The sequence below is a fragment of the Struthio camelus genome, chromosome 1 (genome assembly GCF_040807025.1).
Source record: "Struthio camelus isolate bStrCam1 chromosome 1, bStrCam1.hap1, whole genome shotgun sequence".
Classification (NCBI taxonomy): Eukaryota; Metazoa; Chordata; class Aves; order Struthioniformes; family Struthionidae; genus Struthio; species Struthio camelus.
In genome coordinates this window covers 223,093,180-223,112,204 of record NC_090942.1, presented here as the reverse complement: position 1 = coordinate 223,112,204, position 19,025 = coordinate 223,093,180, and the positions used below count along the sequence as shown (strand labels likewise).

Below are 19,025 nucleotides of genomic sequence, written 5' to 3'. Positions count from 1 at the left end.
CCAGCACTCTAGGGTAGGTGAATCCCGCCTTAACTTTAGATATCTGGAAGTTAAGTGTCTTGAGTCTGAGCTGTTCACCCTAGGCTTTCTCTACGGTCCCTGGGGAGAAACAGGGCCCTCCATTCAGTGCATCGCTTGGCCTGTGTTAGATGCCTGCTTCCGACAGGACAAGTCATTCCCTCAGGATGCCTCTTTCTCTCTAGTGAGTATAAAGACAGTACAGGGGGTGTAGCTCAGACTTAGATATCTGAGCCTAAGTTAGGGCAGATGAAACGACCACCCCAAGGTACCCCAGCAGATCAAGTCATAAACTGTAATATTCAGTAATAAACTGTATTTGCAATCTTACGGTTTTTCTAGTATTTCTATACTGGCTTTTAAAATTAATTCCAAAACAGTAGCCAAAGGTGTTCTCTAAACTAGGTGGAACAAGTCCAATACAGGCAACAAGAAGGCATACTCGACGTTTTATTTTGTCCATTACAGAACACATGCAAATATATACTAGTGCCTGCCCAGGAGTTTTGCTGCCAGACTGCTGAGTTGAGTTTTTGGTTTTAGGGGTTTTGTAATGCGAAGATCAAACCATGGAAAGACTCTGATAACTGAAGTTTAAAAGTTTTTGTTTCAGAGGTTGCTTAGGCTCAGAGTCATACCTGAAATGCTTCAAGCAACCTAAAAGCTGTTCAGTGATGACATTTGACCTTTCAGTATTCAAAGTTTGTTTTTTTTTTCCCCAGAAATCGGCATCAAATATTAGCTTTCAACCATAACTCCAGTGCTTTGCTATCACCATACTTAGGGAGTCACAAGATGCACTGTTTTTCCATTTCTTTCCCACTTTTGTTGATGGTTTTGATGTCCTAGCTTTTAAATCCGCAACAAGAGTGAGGAGTGGGAAGTACTTTTTGGATAAGCAAAAGCCAAAAGCAAATAAAGTAACTGATTTCTTGAAAGCACACTTGCATCTTTTTCCCCATGATTCGAGGAAGACACTGGCTTGTCTGGATAGGTAAAATGACACTGAATCTTCAGAGACGTTTTACTATTCTTGCCGCTTTTCCTACTTTGCATAGCAAATTATGATTTTATTCCTAACAGATTGTCCAAAGAACTTCTCTTGGATCCACAGCAAACCTTGGTCTTCAAAGTGTGGCATAAAGCAGGTAAGGTTTGTAGTACAACGCTGGGAGGAGTGTCTTTCAGCATCTCTCTCCACGAGTAACTTGGAGAGTGCAACTGTAAAGACATTTTTGCCTTCCATTAGAAGAGCTAAGTACCAACTGATTTCCTGCCCCTCAGCATCTTTCTTTACCCCATCAATCTTCTGGCAAGATTTAGTTTGTTTGTATTCCACTAGTGCATTTCATTTTTAATTTGACAAGATTTTGGAGGTTGGACTTCCCTAATGAAGGGGCATTCTTTACTGTGTCTTTTGCGTGCTGGTTTTTTTTTTTTTTGGTCTCGATAGTTGGTTGAAGCGTGGCCAGCAATGCTTAAGTTAAAGCTGTTCCAGTAACGTGCAGATGTTGCATGTTTTGCTTATTTTCTAGAGACATGTGATAACATAGGGATGATTAAGGTAAAAATATCATTTATAAACAATTTTGCCTGAAGAAAGGCTACTTCACCATTTTCACCAGACGGATTTTTTAGTGGTCTTTACTCCAATTGTAATCACTTTTATAGTGGCGTGGATATGTTTTAAGAATTATTTCTGTATCCTGCATTAGCACTTACTGGAGCAGTTGAAGGCATTACATTTCAAACCTAACAACATATGTAAGCTTTTTATATGGCTTTTTACTGTACCTCCTGTTTATTGTTAAATTATAAAGATACTAAAGAAGAGTTCAAAGTGGTGTTTGCTTGTTTTGTTGTTAGCCTAGATCCTTTAATATTTAAGTGATAACAAGCACACACATGTTTAAAAATCTATATGTTTGTTTTTGGGAAGACAGCCCTACTTCCTCAGTTCAAACTAGTAAGATGTGATATTTAAAATACTGGGTTGTTTTAATATATTAAAGCTTAGCTGGCTAATTTTTTGCTTCAAAAATAAACTTACCATGTAACTTAGCCTTTCTCTGTATTATACAGAGAACCGTGTTTACACTGTGATTCTCCTGCCAACCTCGCTCCCTGCCTTGGTCTTTCATTGTCTCTGCAGAGACATTTTTAGCTGAATGTAACTGCTAAAGTAACCCAAATAATGTCCTCTTCTCAGATAGGATTGTTTGTGCTGTACTTCAGATAAATCTGCAAGACAGAAAAGACAAAATGTTGCACAAAAGATGCAACAGTACAATGACAAATCAGCATTTTTCAAAGTTTTGGCAAAGTGAATAGGTAAGAAACATGCATTCCTGCAGTGAGAATAAAGTTCTGGCTGCAGAACACACTTGCTGGGGTCCCCAGGTTGGCCTTCACATTCGTTTTTTTAAATCTCTGATTGTCTCTTATTTCTAGCCTATTTTCAAGCTGAATGTTTTTTCCTTTATTATAACCCTTGTTTAGGCTTTCTGATGTATTGCATAGGGTATGTAACCCTCATGTGCTTTGTTACACCTGCAGCAAGGCCCTCGTTCTGCTATAAGTTATTACCAGTGTACCAATGTAGGTGCTACAGTTGCTAACTCCAATAGCAACAGCCACTTTTGGCAAATACGTAGGGAGGGAGCTGGTCCAGTTGTTTGAAACAGTCGTCGTCTTTTCCATCAAACATCATAGCTATCCTAGTTTGAAGCCTGCTAGCAACCTAAATCTAAGTCTTAGTCTCCCTTCTGTTTTCTTAAACTCTCTCATTCATTATCCCCTCACTTTTTTTTAATCTTCACTTGTTCTTTGCCTCATGAGAGCTGGCAGCTTTTAACCCAATTTTCTGAGTTTTAGATGTCTGTCCCTGTAAAGTCTGAAAGTGTTTCAAGGGCTGACTGATTTTTACCATTCCTGAAAATGTTTCTTTTAAATGCAGTTTAAATTAATATGTGCTTTATATTCTTCTTCCGCAGAGACTGAGCGAGTGATAGGGTTTGCATCTGTGGACCTATCTCCTCTTCTTTCTGGCTTCCAGCTAGTGTGCGGGTGGTACAATATTACAGACTTCAGCGGACAGTGCCGAGGGCAGATCAAAGTAGCAGTTTCCCCTCTTCAAAGTATAAGTAACCTCAAAGAAGAAAGACAGGCAAGGATCCGGACCCAGCCACCAAATTCTTCAGTATGTACTTCAGTTTCCTTGAACCTTTTCTTCGAACTTGTGCATATCCGACTAGATTGCTAATAGTCATCAGGGATTCTCCACGTTTCCGAAGCGATGCAGAAACACAGCAGCTTGGCAGCACTGTAAGGGATCAGCCTGAGTAACCGTACCAGAAATACTTAATTCCATGTTTAAGAATATTGCTTTATTTTCTCCACAGTAACTGCAGGCCAATACTGTTGTTACAGAGTTCATTCAAACCTAGTTCGTGATCATCTCCAGCAGCTCTTATTGCCCTGTTGTTGCTTTGTTGGATTTCTTGGGCAGTGTTTTTTGTCTTTGTCTTTTTTTAATTGCTAGTCAGGAGAATATTCTGTGGTTTTGTATATCTGGAGGCCTGGCATTGCTCTGTTTGCTGCTCTGGTTGGCAGCTGTTGCCCAAAGTGTGTTGTAAATTCAGCCTTTTTTGTTGGTTAGAAATTTTCTTCTGGAAAAATTTTCTGGAAGATTTGCCGGTTCATGCATGCATTTTTTTTCTCTAGACTTTCCAGTTGCTCTGGGGTGTGACATACATGTGTCCCTACACCCTACTTTCCCTCAGTTTACTCTTTCACAGGGTGTGAGGAGGGAACCAACAACCCTTCCCATGCTGCACATAACACATACAATTACTGGAAGCAAAGAGATGGAATCTTCTCCTGTCTAGTTAACGTTTTGTGGGTTTTATGATTTTACATTATACCAATGTCAGTGCCGTTCCCTACTGAATTGTCAGGTTTCCCTTGTTTGGATGGCTGTTTTATACAGCAGGCTTGGAACTGGAAAATGTACATTGGAAGCTGTGATTACAAAGCAACAGAGACTGAAAAACAGGTTTCATACTGATATTTGAATCTACCCTTTAACAAATGTTTCCGAAATAAAAGTGTTCTTAAATGGTATTTTGGCTCAGTGCTGGAAAATCCTTTAACAATTTGAAGCTCTTTAGAAAACTTAAGTTTTTGTTAGTCCAGCAAGATCTTACTTTAAATCTTCTGTTTTCTTACTGTGGCAGGCTCACGTGCACTGTTCCTCTTTATTCTAGGTGAAGGTCAGCTTTGCAGCACTTCCCGGCAATACTACAAGTTTTTCCAAGCAGATGTTGAATACCTTATCGAATGAAGTCAGCGTTCCTACTCGAGAGCGGTAAGTCAGCTGGTTGCTAGTCGTCTTGATCTTTTTCAAGGCTCAGAAATCTCTGTAGCCGAAGCCTGTTGGCTCTATGTGGCTGAAGTCTATTGTTAAGTCATAGTTGGTTTATTTAGCATGTGTAGGAGATGATACTTTTCCTATATGAGTCTTGAAAGCAGCTGGACAGGGCATCGGTCTCAGCAAACTGCCAGGGTTCAGACAGGCCAGCAGCAGGTAGCACTCTTACTTGGTCTGAACAGCTGGCTTTGCAGCTCCCAGCAGGCATTGCAGATTTCCTATCAGCACCGCTATTAGTCAGCAGGGAGACTGCCATTTGCTTTATTTTAATGTAAATCTGAAACGCTCTGTAAATGCCATGCTTTGTGACATTTGGATGAACTAGTTCAATCCTTCAGTGGCTCTTTAATGCATTTAAAGATTTTGGATATTCTCAGTTGGGAGACTTTTTGCAATTAGAGAAATTAGCTGCTATCTGTTGTCAAATGTGTGCCCGTTCCTAGCAGAATTAGTACCCCTGGGACACACACACCTCGCCATGAAGAGCACATGCAGAATGTGCGCAGATTTCACGAATCCTTGCAGCAAGCAGAAGGGAATGCGCACCGAGCGGCAAAGATGGACTCATTATCGCTGTCATCGCGCACTGCTCTTCTGTCTGCTCTCAGGTAAAGCAGAGGCATAGCCAAAAAGATGATGCAAGGCTTAGATTTGCAAAGCAGAGCTTGAAACTGAAGAAATCTCGCATCTAATTTTAAAGGAAAAGAAAATTAAACTAAGACAATAACTGATGAAATAGCTATCAGGCAGAGATCAGTGTAATTTACAGCAGGCTGAAATGAGACTGGAATAAGTGGGGACTAAGGGGGCAACTCTGCATTAAGACTGAGGTGCTCTGGCAGTGCAGTGAGTGAGTCTCCCAAGGGCTACAGTAACAGTGTTTTCAGATCTAGATTGAATGCACTGTTTTATCCATCTTTGATCATCTGTAACACAACACACACTGTTCAGACAATAGTTTTTTGAGCTGGTTTTTGCAGGTACAAGAACAAGCCTATAAGCGTTTGCATTGTGCACACCACAGGATATCCTTTTTCTGTTTTTTGTTTGTTTTTGTTTAACACATCTTCCCAGAAGCACTTGTTTTCCCTTTGGCTAGATTCTAGGCTTAAAGATTGAAAAAGACTTTTGGGGTCATTCGTTCCTTTCCCCTGCTACAATAAGCAGTATATCATAAAATCCTTAGCTCTTATGAGGATAAAGTTTCTCAGATTTTTTTCAAGCTCAGTCATAAAGTCAGCTAATGTCCTTGCCTTTATGACTTCTGTTGGAAGGCCGTTTCAGAATCCAACTTGCTTTGATTAAGAGTGCTTAAAACTTGCTCTTTTTCAACTCCCAGTCTAAAGTTATTCATAGCTGTTTCAGCATTTGTTTTTGAGCTACTGTTGAACTTTTGCTTAGACAGAGCAACCTCAACATTGTCACCTACTGATCTATTTTTTCAATAATAGCCCTTAATCTTGTGTTCATATATCTGCATGCTGCTGACAAGTACAATAGAAATAGAACCAACCTGCCATATACTTCTTCTCTTCCAATTTCTTAACTACGGTTTACAGAAAAAACTTGAGTGAGCTGGATGAGGTTCAAAAATACTTCAACCAGAAGCTGACCAGGTCTTTCCCTGACTTCAGTTACGGTAACACATCCAAAACAAGTCGTGAAGAGCCGGAGGGTGATCGCCAAGGCTTGATGAGCAGAGCAGTGGATCCCAATGGCTGTCATCTTTTGGAAAAATCTAGTCAGTTGGTATCTCAGGTCAGCAGCCTAATCAATGGTAAGTTGTCGCTTGGTTTGGAATTCTTTGCCAACAGCTGCTTTTAAGGGTCTTCAGGTTTCTCACATAATCAAGACCAGTCTCTGGTGTTGGTAACGTGCACGTGTTGGCCCACTGGGAGAATGCTTCAGAGGGATTTTCAAACTGCTGTCAGTAATGGGCAGTGTTGAGTTGAAACATTGGGAAGGCAGGTTAGATGGGAGTTAGGGCCATTTTAAGATAGCCTGAATACTCTTTAAATATTTAGTCTTTTTTGTACCAGAAGGGAGATCTCGCTGAAAAGCAGTCCGCAAAATGGTACTGGCTTGACTCTGTGCTTCTTTGCTAATAGAAATTGGCTTACATATGGTTTCAGATGAAATATGTGCCCAAGATGAGCTAGCTAAAGTAAGGCTCTTTTAGGACAGGTAAGTCGAAGCTTGTTCTTAGTAACCAACTTCTTTTCTGTGATTCACATTCTATACGTATCCTCTTTTTTTTTTTTTTAACTGCATCAGTGCAATTAACGTTGCCTATCAACAGTGCTGTTAGATGCAGAATGGCACTCTTAATGAAGATGGATGTATGACAAACCAGTGAAGAAAATCATCTCTCTTTGCATACCTTGTTTTCAGCTGTATGGTTTTTCACTCTGCCTGGCCTTTAACAGCTCCATTATAACTGCTCTTCATCAGTCCCAGTCTACTTATTGATTGCAGTTAATTTTATCCTAGCTTGAGGTGCTGTGAGTAGCGAAGGGGTTTAGGAAATCAAATTCATGCTAGTGCTTTTAAAATAATTTATCGGAGGAGAGAAGAAACGGCGGCTCGGATTGCTGCCAGTTAGTTGCAAAGCTGCTCTCTGCTGTTTCTACCTCTAGCTACCTACAGGGAAGCAGCACTTCCAAGAGATGATGTTGAAGGGCACGCTTCTGTTTTGCCAGAACCTGCCACTCTTATATATCGCCACCTTGATCTTGTCGCTTTTATTAATTAGTTGTTTTTACTGCTTCTTTACATATTCTTCTCTGCAATCCGTCTCAAGCTCTTGTTTCTCCTTTTTAAAACGTCCTCCACTCTTGCATCACCTTATAGCAAGATTTTTTTCGCTTGCCTCAGGGTAGCAGCAGTTTGGCATTTCACCTCATACTGGCCAGCTGATTTCTCAAAGAATGCAATAATTAAATAGAACATGTTAGCTAGGAACTGAAAATAGGTGATCATGGCTTGTTAAATAAATTGTAAAATGCCCAGAGATATTCAGAATTGCACAGATGCTGTTAATGCTTAGGCTCCTCGCTCATTCAGCTTTTTTCATAGCCTGTGTTAGAAGCACAGGCAGCTCTTTGTTTTCAGTCTTTAGAATTTTACCACGACGACTGGCCAATAGTCCTGAGTGAATTTCTCTTTGTAGGACTAAATAATTAGCAATTGTCTGCCATTTGATTTAAATTGGTAAGTTGGACTTCAGGAGAGCTGACTTTGGCCTCTTGAGGGACCTACTTAGGGGAATCTCATGGGGTAGGGCCCTAGAAGGAAGAGGGGTCCAAGAGAGCTGGTTAATATTCAAGCATCACCTCCTCCAGGCTCAAGAGCAGTGCATCCCTCTGAGTAAGAAGTCGAGCAAAGCGGGCAGGAGACCTGCATGGATGAGCAAGGAACTCCTGGCCAAACTCCAGCAGAAGAAGGAAGTGTACAGAATGTGGAAAAGGGGCCAGGCCACTTGGGAGGAATACAGGGACGTTGTCAGAGCGTGCAGGGATGCGACGAGGAAGGCCAAGGCCCATTTGGAATTAAATCTGGCAAGGGATGTCAAGGACAACAAGAAGGGCTTCTTCAAATACATCAAGAGCAAAAGGAAGACTAGGGAAAACGTGGGCCCGCCGCTGAATGGGGCGGGTGCCCTGGTGACGAAGGATACAGAGAAGGCAGAGTTATTGAATGCTGCCTTTGTTTCAGTCTTCACTGCTAAGGCCAGTCCTGAGGAATTCCAGACCCTGGGGACAAGAGAGGAAGTCTGGAGAAAGGAAGACTCTCCCTTGGTTGAGGAGGATCAGGTTAGAGATCTTTTGTCCAAACTTGACATCCACAAATCCATGGGCCCCGATGGGATGCACCCACGAGTGCTGAGGGAGCTGGCGGATGTTATCGCTAGGCCACTCTCCATCCTCTTGGAAAGGTCCTGGAGATCAGGAGAGGTGCCTGAGGCCTGGAAGAAAGCCAGTGTCCCTCCAGTCTTCCAAAAGGGCAAGAAGGAGGAGCCAGGGAACTACAGGCCTGTCAGCCTCACCTCCATCCTGGGAAAGGTGATGGAACAGCTCCTCCTGGAGGTCATCTCTAAGCATGTGGAGGACAAGAAGGTGATCAGGAGGAGTCAGCATGGATTCACCAAAGGGAAATCATGTTAGACCAATCTGATAGCCTTCTATGACGAGATGACTGGCTGGGTAGATGAGGGCAGAGCAGTGGATGTTGTCTTCCTGGACTTGAGCAAGGCTTTGGACACTGTCTCCCATCCCATCCTCCTAGGTAAGCTCAGGAAGTGTGGGCTAGACGAGTGGACGGTGAGGTGGCTTGAGAACTGGCTGGATGGCCGAGCTCAGAGGGTTGTGGTGAATGGCGCAGAGTCAAGTTGGAGGCCTGTGGCTAGCAGTGTCCCCCAGGGGTCAGTCCTGGGTCCAGTCTTGTTCAAGGTATTCATCCATGACCTGGACGAAGGGACAGAGTGCACCCTCAGCAAGTTTGCTGATGATACTAAACTGGGGGGAGAGGCTAACACACCAGAAGACTGTGCTGCCATTCAGAGGGACCTGGACAGGCTGGAGAGGTGGGCGGAGAGGAACCTGCTGCAGTTCAACCAAGGCAAGTGCAAGGTCCTGCACCTAGGCAGGAATAAGCCCATGCACCAGTACAGGCTGGGGACTGACCTGTTGGAAAGTAGCTCTGCCAAGAAGGACCTGGGAGTGCTGGTGGACAACAAGTTAACCATGAGCCAGCAGTGTGCCCTTGTGGCCAAGAAGGCCCATGGTCTCCTGGGGTGCGTTAGGCAGAGTGTTGCCAGCAGGTGGAGGGAGGTGATCCTGCCCCTCTCCTCAGCCCTGGTGAGGCCTCCCCTGGAGTACTGTGCCCAGTTCTGGGCTCCCCAGGACAAGAGAGACATGGCGCTCCTGGAGAGAGTCCAGCAGAGGGCTACCAAGATGATTAGGGGGCTGGAGCACCTGTCCTAGGAAGAAAGACTGCAAGAGCTGGGCCTGTTCAGCCTGGAGAAGAGAAGATTGAGAGGGGATCTCATCAACGTGTACAAGTATCTGAAGGGGGAGTGTCAAGAGGATGAGGCCAGCCTCTTCTCCGTGGTGCCCAGCAACAGGACAAGAGGCAATGGGCAGAAACTGAACCACAGGAAGTTCCATCTGAACCTGAGGAAAAACTTCTTTACTGTGAGGGTGACAGAGCATTGGAACAGGTTGCCCAGAGAGGTGGTGGAGTCTCCTTCGCTGGAGATATTCAAACCCCGTCTGGATGTGATCCTGGGCAATATGCTCTAGAGGACCCTGCTTGAGCAGGGAGGTTGGACTAGATGATCTCCAGAGGTCCCTTCCAACCTAAACGTTTCTGTGATTCTGTGATTCTGTGAACTGAAAGCCAGAGAATATCAGTAGCAACTGTCTTCTGGACCCCCCTACAAAAAACTGAGGAAGCTATAAGTAGAAAAGGCTGTTAGATTATCCATATTTCCTATCTAGGTTATTCCTCTCTTTCCCTTGTGGTTTGAACCGTCCAAACTGTTTATAGCCATTCCAAGCAATAAGTATTTTTTCCGTTTGCTTTGGAAGACTTCCCACTAAATACTCAGTGTATCAGAATATCTTTGCTGTCCAATGTTTTTCTTTACATTCATCTCAGTATTTCTAGTTATTTCCTAATTATTTCATCCTGGACATTTCCTTTTTTTCCTTACAATTTCTGTCCTTCTCCTGCCCTTGTGAACTGTAAAGAGAGCAGAATGTGGTCACATCAGCTGAGTGTTTGGCAAAGCTGTGCATGTTTAACTCTTAACTATTTTTGCTTATCTGATCTTTTGAGAAACACCCAAATATATCAGATAAAAGGTGAATTGTCACCTCCTACATTTACTGATGCTGTTTTCTATTAATCAGACTTACAGACTATAACTAAAAATACTAAAGAAGCTTCTAAAGTGCATCAAGACAACAGCAAAAGGCTGGGTGCTACACATGTACCCAGCCAAAAGGATGAAGGAGCCAGAAATGAAGCATATCAAATTCAGCTTGAGTTGGAATCACCCAGTGTTTGCAGTGATGCACAGCAACCATACTCTTTTGGGAGATCCAGGTTTGAGAGAGAGATGTTGCATGAACTTCTAGACCAAGCAGTCCCCGAAGATGAGCATCCTTTGCCAACAGACCATATCCAGGAGGGTGAAGGTGCTTTTGCCATCCATTCACACAGTGAAGAAGAGTACGAAGAAGATGTCATAGAACCACGAACTCTTAATGAAATAACAACCGTAACGGACAGAACTAGTCCCTGGTCCAGTGTGGTATCCGAAGTGGAGCAGAGTGCTGATCAACAGCCCATAGACTTGAGGTCTGATGATCAGCACTTGGTTCAAGGTTGTTTGCGAAAAGGAAACAGCAGATGGAGCAGCACATTGTCCAGCATACCACAAGGTGACAACCAAAGCATATTCACCACTCTTACCCCATGCGTTAGCCCCCGTGCAGAAGAGAGCAGTGCTTGGGCAGTAACAGATGGCTTTAACAGCGTGAGCAGTGGCACAGAAACAACTAAGGAGGAGTTTCAGCTCGCTCGTTTGTCAGAAGTGCACCAGACAGCTGATGGCCCTGTAGAAAATGGGAATTGTGACTGGGATGGAGTGTTTGAAACTAAACAAATAGAGCCAAATGAGGAACTTCATGCAGCCTCCAAAGAAATACTGCAAGACATCTCTTTGACCAATTCAAAAAGCACAGAGAGCCAGGAAGAAAATGGTGACGATTTAGATGAAGATCATCAAGACGAGGAAGAAAGTGGCTCCGATGAAATATGTGTGAAGAGTGCATCTGCCCAACCAGGCTCTGAAGGAAGCAGTGAAGACTTCTCTGATGAGAGTCATGAAGACCCACTGGAAGAGTCAGAAAAATCTGTGAAACCAAAAATCGCTTTGTATCCTTCTTTTCTCTCAAGCATACGTTGCATTCCAGGAGAGCATCTTATTTCTCAGTTAAAACCTCACTGGCCTCAGGAAAGAGAAATCCATTGTGTGGAACTCTTCCTCGTGAAACGAGTTTAGAATCCATGTCCCAGGAAAGTACAAGAAGAGCCTGTTATACTGTGTTTCACAGAAAAAGTAGTGCTGAGCTCCCTATCATTTATGGCCAGTATTCCGTATCATGTGTGAGAGTTATTTCATTTTGAGTGGTTTCAACGTGTTTTCCTGCTTTTTTTTCCCCCCCTCGTGGCAGCACTGAAGTTCCTAGGTTTCTTGGGTATTAAAACATCATTTATTTCGTCTTTAAAATACATTCCCTCATTCCTTGCGTGGATCCCAAACCTACATTCAGTTTCACTAAGCTGTCCTGGAATTTTTGCAGGATGAAGCACTCTACCCATACGTGAGGTATTACTTTAAAGCAAGGGCATGTCCTGTGCTCTGCGAGGCCAGGTAGTAGAACCAAGCGTTCAAAATGATAAAACATTGATTAAAATGAATGAGATTATCAAACGCCATCTGGGATCCATTAAAAACTGTTAGGATGAGGCTTATTCCAGACCCCGCAGCTCCTGGGAAGCTTTCTGTAACTACACACCGCCAAAGGTTGTTTCTTAACAGCTCTGCTCAGATCTGCTCCTGTTGTTCTTCCCAACTTTTTCCTTCCACCCCAGCAGATGGAAGCCTCCATGCGAATGCTCAGCACTTCTTCTCATCCTTCCACAACTCTGAAGGTAAGTATGGGACACCCTTTCCGTTGCCATCCTCGCTGAACGGTGTCCATTTGTTAAGGTAGGAATGGAAATATTTCTCCCTTTCCCTTGGGTGCTAGGGCTGAGGTTAGCCATCCGTGATGACTTCCAGATCAAGTCGGGGAGAATCTTTCTGATAATCTCTCCTCTCAGGGAGGATCATTTTCAGCATTCGTGGCTGCGTTGTGGGTAATATTTATGCATTTGTATTAGCCAGTGTGTTTGTCACAGTGGGGGTTGCTCTTCTCCGCTGGGGTCAGTGGAAGTGGCACGTGCTCAGCACTTCTTTGTGCTTTAATGGGAGATGAGGTGCCCAATTTTGCACTGGCTGGGAAACGTAGCTTGTAGCTGAGACTCCAGTTTATCCCTCTTGGATCAGGATGAAATGAGGGAGTTTACAGTAGAGAGCCTGTCCTTGAGGGACGTCAAATAATTGTTCTTCAGTGGAGCGAGAGAGAGTAGTTGAATAGCTGGAGTGGTTTTTAGTTAGATAGGAAGGCTCCTGAGTGCTTTTGCGGTTTCATAGGTGTTTTTACATGCATAAGCATTTGTTTATTACAAGGGGGTAAAGATTATTTTATTTCCAGAAAGATCCTCTCTTGGTCATTTTGAGGTCTACTGTCTTGGAGGCACAGTTTTGCTAGGGCTGTTGGTATGGGCCTCGGTACTGCAGCAGCTGGGCTATTTGGTTACCACTCCCAGTAAAGATAGTATGTTGGTTCCCCTCCCTTTGACCTATGCAACAAACACTGCGAGGAACATTTATGTAATTGGAAACAACTTGCTTGATTAAACAGTACAAAAACAGGCAGGATCTAATAACTCTGAAGTAATGGAGACTACCTGCAATTAATAAACACGTTTACGGTTCAGGTAAAATGCCTGAATTTTTCCTGGTTTCGTGTTTGTAAAAATGGAACGTTTCTGATTTATGTGAAAATGATTTTCCTCTAAAGCCTTTGAAAATTGTTAGTGATTGCCTAACCTTTAGTTACTTTTTGCAGTCCTAAACTTAATGAAGGGGTCCTGTTGCAAGCTGTTTTGCTGTCAGCTAAGTATTCTTCACCAGAGTGCTCGTTCCTGATTACAGGTATAGATCTCTATCAGAGGAGTCGTGGGAGAATATTAGCAAGGCAATATTTGGATGTAGCTAACCTTAAACCAGCTTAATTCCGGGGTTAGCTACGGCTAATTCTTTGCAATAGCACTTGTGGGTGTCCACCACGGCAGGGCTCCGTTGTGCCCTGGGTTATGCAGGCTGCATCAGACACCAAACGTGGAAGAGCAAGAAGTTTTTCCCTTAGGAAAAGTAAGTGCACTGCAGTTCCTGAAGTGTGCTTTCTGATATTTTGATTCGTAATTGGCATGACGAGCATCAGTTGCTAAATCTGGGTTTGTTAGGTTTCAGTTCAGCAAACTTCAGACACACTGAGCATGACAGCAAGGCTGAAATCTGAGCTGCAGGGCTGTTTTCATCCAGAGATCAGCAGTCACCTTTCGCTCGCATGGCAGCTGGCAAATCTCTGGTGTTGCTGCCACCTCCTCCTGCCTTGTCTGACTCCCTGCTTTTCCTGCTTTCCTACCCAAAATGGTGAAGCAGCTTGCCGTTCTCGAGGTCCTTCCCAGCTCCGCTGCTCCACGCTTGTCGCCTGCTGTCCTCTCCGATCCAGCAGTCTGGGATCCACCTCTGCCACTTAGCAAGCTCAGCAAGCAGCCGGGCACTTTCTTCCGCTCTTCCCTTTTCCAGACTGTTTCTGGTATAACCTAGGGGAAATTATCCAAGTTCGTCGCTTATCCGAACACCACTGGTTCATAAATAGTTGCAGCTTTATAGTATATATTTTAACAAGTTGGAGCCATTGTGTATGCAGCCAGCCCAGACTGCGATCCGCATATTATTTCCAATTTTTGCCTCTTGCCTCCTGCTCCTCCCTTTGCCTCTTCTGCGTTCATAGATCCCATATTCTTTTATATACTACTGCTGATTTTTCAGGGCAAAAATTTAATCTGTCCAGGTGTGTCGTGTAGCACCGAGCGCGCTGCAACATTGATTCCAGAGTTTGGACTAATCCTATGCTAGAGTAAAAACTCTTAATGCTATTCCTAATGTCCTAGCTGGGAAGCCAAATTAAGGCTCAGATGCCTTTCAGAGTTGGCTCAGTCTACTGGTATAATGCTGTTCTGGAAAAAAAGTATTTTAAACTGGGGAGTTAAATTAACTTTTCATTATTTTTTTTTCCCGTCTCACTTCAGAAGGGTAAGGAACTTGCATTGAAACCAATCTGACTTAGAATAAAGATGTTTTTAGTTCTTATTTTCCATAGATTTACTTCCAGCATAAATTAGAAATCACACTTTTGTAATATAACGCAGGTGTGGGCAGACTCAAGATAAGAGTTGGGTTTTTTTTAATCTGTTCTAAAAATGCTGCTGACTAACAGCAGTCCAAACAGCCCTTCTTGGTTACAAGCCGTGTTTGTTCTTGAGCTGCTCCCATTTCAGCTGCAGCCCCTAAAGCTAATAACTTCTCTCTTCTTTTTCCTTGCTCAATTTACCCTGAAAACAGAGCTAAGACGTTCACCGAGCAAAGCTCTCCTCCTAACCTGTCCAACAGCAACGCTCAAGGTCTTTTTCACTTCCGTGAACGATCAGGGTAAAAAAAGGAAAGGTTTCTATATTGTTCACGTCCATATTGGGATAATAAATGTTGTCTGTGATTTAATATAAACCTTTTACTGTCCGGAAAGCAGGAGCAGGTACCAGGTCACTCCAGCGGATAGGTTGTAGTCTCTCAACGCAGCTCCGTTTTCACTCCTTTATCAGTGCACGAACAAAACCAGCTGTCAAACAAACTTGCCACACCCCAGGGCTGAAACGCCCTTTGCTTCACAGGGGCTGTTACCATCTTTCTTTGACCTTGAAATAAGCCAAGACTTAGAAAATGCCAATAAATCTGTTTGCTTTCCTTGAATCCATGGCACACAGCAATGAAATAGTCCTAGGCCGGTTTAAGTGTCCTTTCGGATTGCTGCCGTTTCTATAAAAAGAAAACTGAAACACAATCTCCGGTGCATAAGCCCTCTTTCCTCTTGTTCTGATTAAGCACACGTGTCATCTGTGCAAGATATTTGTGTATTTCGATGCAAAATAGCTTTATATGGAGGTAAGTATAAAAGTGTAGCTCTTTCCTCTATGCATATCCCAAAAATGTCAGTGAAGTTCAACCTGCGAGTGTAACTTCACAAGGCTCCTGGTCATCTGCGAGAGCTGGGGATGTCAACTGCTTTTAATTTTTATTTTTTATGTTGATTCACACCCGCGGACGCAGAAGAGCAGCATGAAAAGCTGCTGAACGTTTCTCGCGGCTGGAAGTTTGCTTTCAGAAAGATCCTTAGCGCAGGTACACGCATCTTAACACACCTGAATTCCTGCAAATGGACACGGTGGCATATGGAAAACAGGAGTATTTTAGCTATTTCTATGCGAAGCAGCATGCCGGTGGCATGTTTTACAGGCGTACTTAGCTTCTGTGCAGCCAGGAGCTGCCCATTGACTTGGGATGCAACAGATGCAACAGCCTCTGGGTCAGTTCTGCCGCCCTTTCAATTTGAGAGTACAGCGCAGTTAGGCCTAAAGTACTTTTCTCTCCTTCTCGAGTTGTTTAGGATCCACTTCATGTGCTTGTGTTCGTCTTGTGTCTCCACAGTCTCTTGAAAAAGCAGCGTCAAAAGACTCGAGTTTTTAAAAGATTTATTTAAAGAACAGAGGAGAAAATCTCACTTGCTTTCTCCTTTGCAGTCGATTTAAAAAGTTCTCACTATCAGGGTAAGATTTTTACAGCTGATTTGAGTCACTGGGTGACACAAGGCGGGGAAAAAAACCTGTCCGTTCCTTCCTTTCGAAACAGCGGTGGTACCACTGGGTCTGCGACGGCTGGTGGAGCTGGGAGTCCCGAAACAATTTCTTCCTCTTTCTGGCCCCCGCAGCGTGTTAGCGTCTCTCCCGAGCTGCAGGACTAGCTGCCGGTGCCGCTGCAGCTCGCTGTAAAGGTGCCGTGGCAGCGGCGAAAGCCGTTTGTACGCGTTCCCTGCACGCAAAACGTGAGCCGCTGTGTCTCAGCGGTCAGCCGTGCGCAAAAACGTAGCGTGCGGGCCAAGGACCTGTTGCGGCGGGGGTTTCAGAGCCAATTTTTTTTCAGAAGGCCGCTTCTGTAGAGCGGATGGCATTTATTTTCAGTGATGAAACCACACACTCAACAGCGGGGGCACGTTTGCGAAAGCGTTTCCCAGCCTGCGGCGGCCGAGGGCAGGAATTGGCGCTCGCGGCCTGGCAGGCGCCTGCGCGCTCTTCTCTTTACGGCTAAGCTGGGAAAACGGGCTTTCGCCAGGAACTCGGGGAAGACGAGAGAAACCCACTGCTACAACGTAAACCTGCTGCTGGTGTAACCCTGCAGGTAGTTCCCGCGAGGCTTTTGCATGCGCGCTGTTGTGCAAACAATCGTTTTAGATAGGTTAAATCTTTGTAGCCTCCTCCAGGGCAGACTAAGGCGCTTGTCCGGGCGCAAACATCCGTCGCCGCAGCCTGCCAGGAGGAACGGCGAGTTTCTGAAGCGCGGTGGAAGCGCAGAAAGGTGGCCCAGGGTTGCCTGGCTGCAATCCGGCGGAGGGCATCGGGTTTAAGAGCCAGAATTGCCTTGTGTGTTTTTAAGGCTACAAGCATAAGGCAGCCCGCATGAATTCTTTGCAAACAGGTAAAAACGGCGTTCAGAAGAGGATGCCGCTTAACGTGCAAAACCCAGGAGCCTTTTACTGGTCCTCTGAGCTTTCTGCTTGGACGTTTTCCCCTATGGATCGCTTACTAATGCTGTACAGAGGTCAGAGAGGAGCGCAGAGCCAGCCCGAGCTGGTTGCTGGTCCCTCCTCCAGTTTCAGCTGCTTCGGAGACGGCTGGCGCAGAGAAGGGTGCGGGAAGAACAAGCTGCTGACGTGAGCTTTTCTGAGCAACCTTGAGCAGCGCCCGGGCGAGGATGGCTGTTTGGCCCCAAAGTGTATATCTCGACTGGTTTTTAAGCGTTTAATGTTGCCAAGTCGTCTTATATTTTGATTTTAGGAAAATCCTTCTAAGCAGCATTAAGGAGGCAGAAAAAGGAAAGAAGGATTCCAGTAAATATTAAATGTGTGGTTGTTTCAGCATGATTAAAAATTGGCACGATTTTAAAGTGTTACAGGGACGAGCTGGGTCAGCGTATCTGAAAATCAAGCGGTCTCTACGTGGAAATTGTAACGGACGTTAAACTAGAATTAGTCTCTTAGAGTGACAGCGCGACGCGATAGGAGGGGTCTGTACTGGGCAAAAAATTGTCTTGCGAATGCAAGTAAACCCAGGATCTGGTTTGGGTTTTCTTTCACCGACTGTTTTCACGTAAGGTGCTTCGACGACAGCGCTGTCAGAGTACTGGTGTTCGCTGCGCTCTTCGGCCGAGTCTCTAAAGCGCAGGTAACAAAACACAAGAAATCTCCGAGACCGCTTGTTCCTACCAGTGCCGTTTCCCTCCTGAGACGGCGCGGGTCAGAGGACGGGATCGTCCTGCCGCTCAGCGTGGAAGAGAGCCCGTCACCTTAGGAGACCTTCCCTCCGCCGCCGCCGATCGGTGGCCTGCCTGGACGTGAGCCCGGCTGAGACGGAGAAGCAGCGCAGCGACGCAGGCGAGAGCCTGGGCTCGGGTATCTGCTTCCCGGATAAACACCGCTCTCCAGGAGACGTTTTTAGCCGTGCTGTTAGAGTGGGGTGTCCCTAAAACAGCACTTCAAGCTCGCAGGGGGACTGAAGCTAGTTGGGTTTTTTGGGAGGGTTGGTTTGTTTTTCCCAAGTCCGTGCTTGACGGAGATGACCTAGCTCTAAGTCGGGGACAGAATACTTTTTGCTTCTGTTCCCTTCTGTTTGTTCACTCGCGGAGCAGCAGGAAAACGAAGAGCGTAAATCGGGCATTCATGACTTGGAGAAGCTCACGGCAGGAGATGCCCAGCCTCGGACGGCCGCCGCGGGGCCCCGCGTACGCGCTGAGCGCTCCCTGGGGTTCGTGGCCGAAAGGCTGAACGAAGATACGGAGGCTCAGGCTTATCGGACGGCGTCTCCGGTTGAATACGTTAGGCTTGCGCTTAAAGGGAAACGTTGAGTCATATCTGGTTCTTTTGGACACTGAAAATTTCAGCCTTCGGTGCTGCTGTAACGCGCGGGAGGCCGTGGGGCTAAGGAGGGTTGCGTTGAAGTGCTCGGAGCAGTGGTTTGCCACTTCTGCTTCTCAAGGGTCCGTGCCGGTAATGGAGACGGGCCGGTCCAATGGGTCAGGAGGTTTGAACTCACTGTATCAGTCTTGCCTCTCCAGTGTACTGGTTTTTAGGGTTTTGTGATCAAACTTAAAAAAAAAAAAAAAAAAAAAACGCAGTAATTCAGAGAGTCGGAGCCAGGTGAATGTGCTGGTGGTGCTGGTTCCACTGGCTTAATCCACCGAGACTTTGGCTCGGGGAAGACTTCAGCCCGTAAACAGGATGTTCCCAAACTTGAGAGATCGCTGCCCGGTGCCAAATTGAGTCGCTGGGGCTCCTAATTTTAAACTTTTGACTTTTGCTTTCTGCAACATTGAGAAAAAAGAGCGTTGCAGGATCTCATTCGCGTCGGGCAGGGAAGTCCTTCATCACCGCGTTTCCTCCAAACGAATCCTTTTGGGGAGAGGAACCAGCTGTCTCTGGGGAGGGTGTTTGTATCCTAAACCCCGGGTCCGTTGCCAGGGCCAGTCGTGGTGCTGCTGCACAGAGGAAGATTTCGCAACGGAGGATGC

At 45.1% G+C, this 19,025-nt stretch overlaps 1 protein-coding gene across 6 annotated transcripts in view; it reads left to right on the top strand.

Moving 5' to 3' along the window:
• The window catches only part of C2CD3 (C2 domain containing 3 centriole elongation regulator), a 52,451-nt gene that overhangs the window by 31,733 nt on the left and 1,693 nt on the right, over positions 1–19,025 (top strand). Inside the window, exons 26-33 of one of the 6 annotated variants that reach the window (XR_011138785.1) lie at positions 1,102–1,166; positions 3,012–3,217; positions 4,284–4,384; positions 4,891–5,055; positions 6,007–6,224; positions 10,360–11,389; positions 12,067–12,169; positions 14,754–14,840. Coding sequence is in view for 5 of the 6 variants with exons in the window: in XM_068930807.1 (XP_068786908.1) it covers positions 1,102–1,166; positions 3,012–3,217; positions 4,284–4,384; positions 4,891–5,055; positions 6,007–6,224; positions 10,360–11,389; positions 12,067–12,169; positions 14,754–14,759 (1,894 nt within the window). In the remaining variant the exon portion in view is untranslated. Of the gene's footprint in view, positions 1–1,101; positions 1,167–3,011; positions 3,218–4,283; positions 4,385–4,890; positions 5,056–6,006; positions 6,225–10,359; positions 11,390–12,066; positions 12,170–14,753; positions 14,879–19,025 lie in introns of those variants that run through there. The other 5 variants (XM_068930807.1, XM_068930805.1, XM_068930806.1 and 2 more) reach the window with 5 other exon arrangements.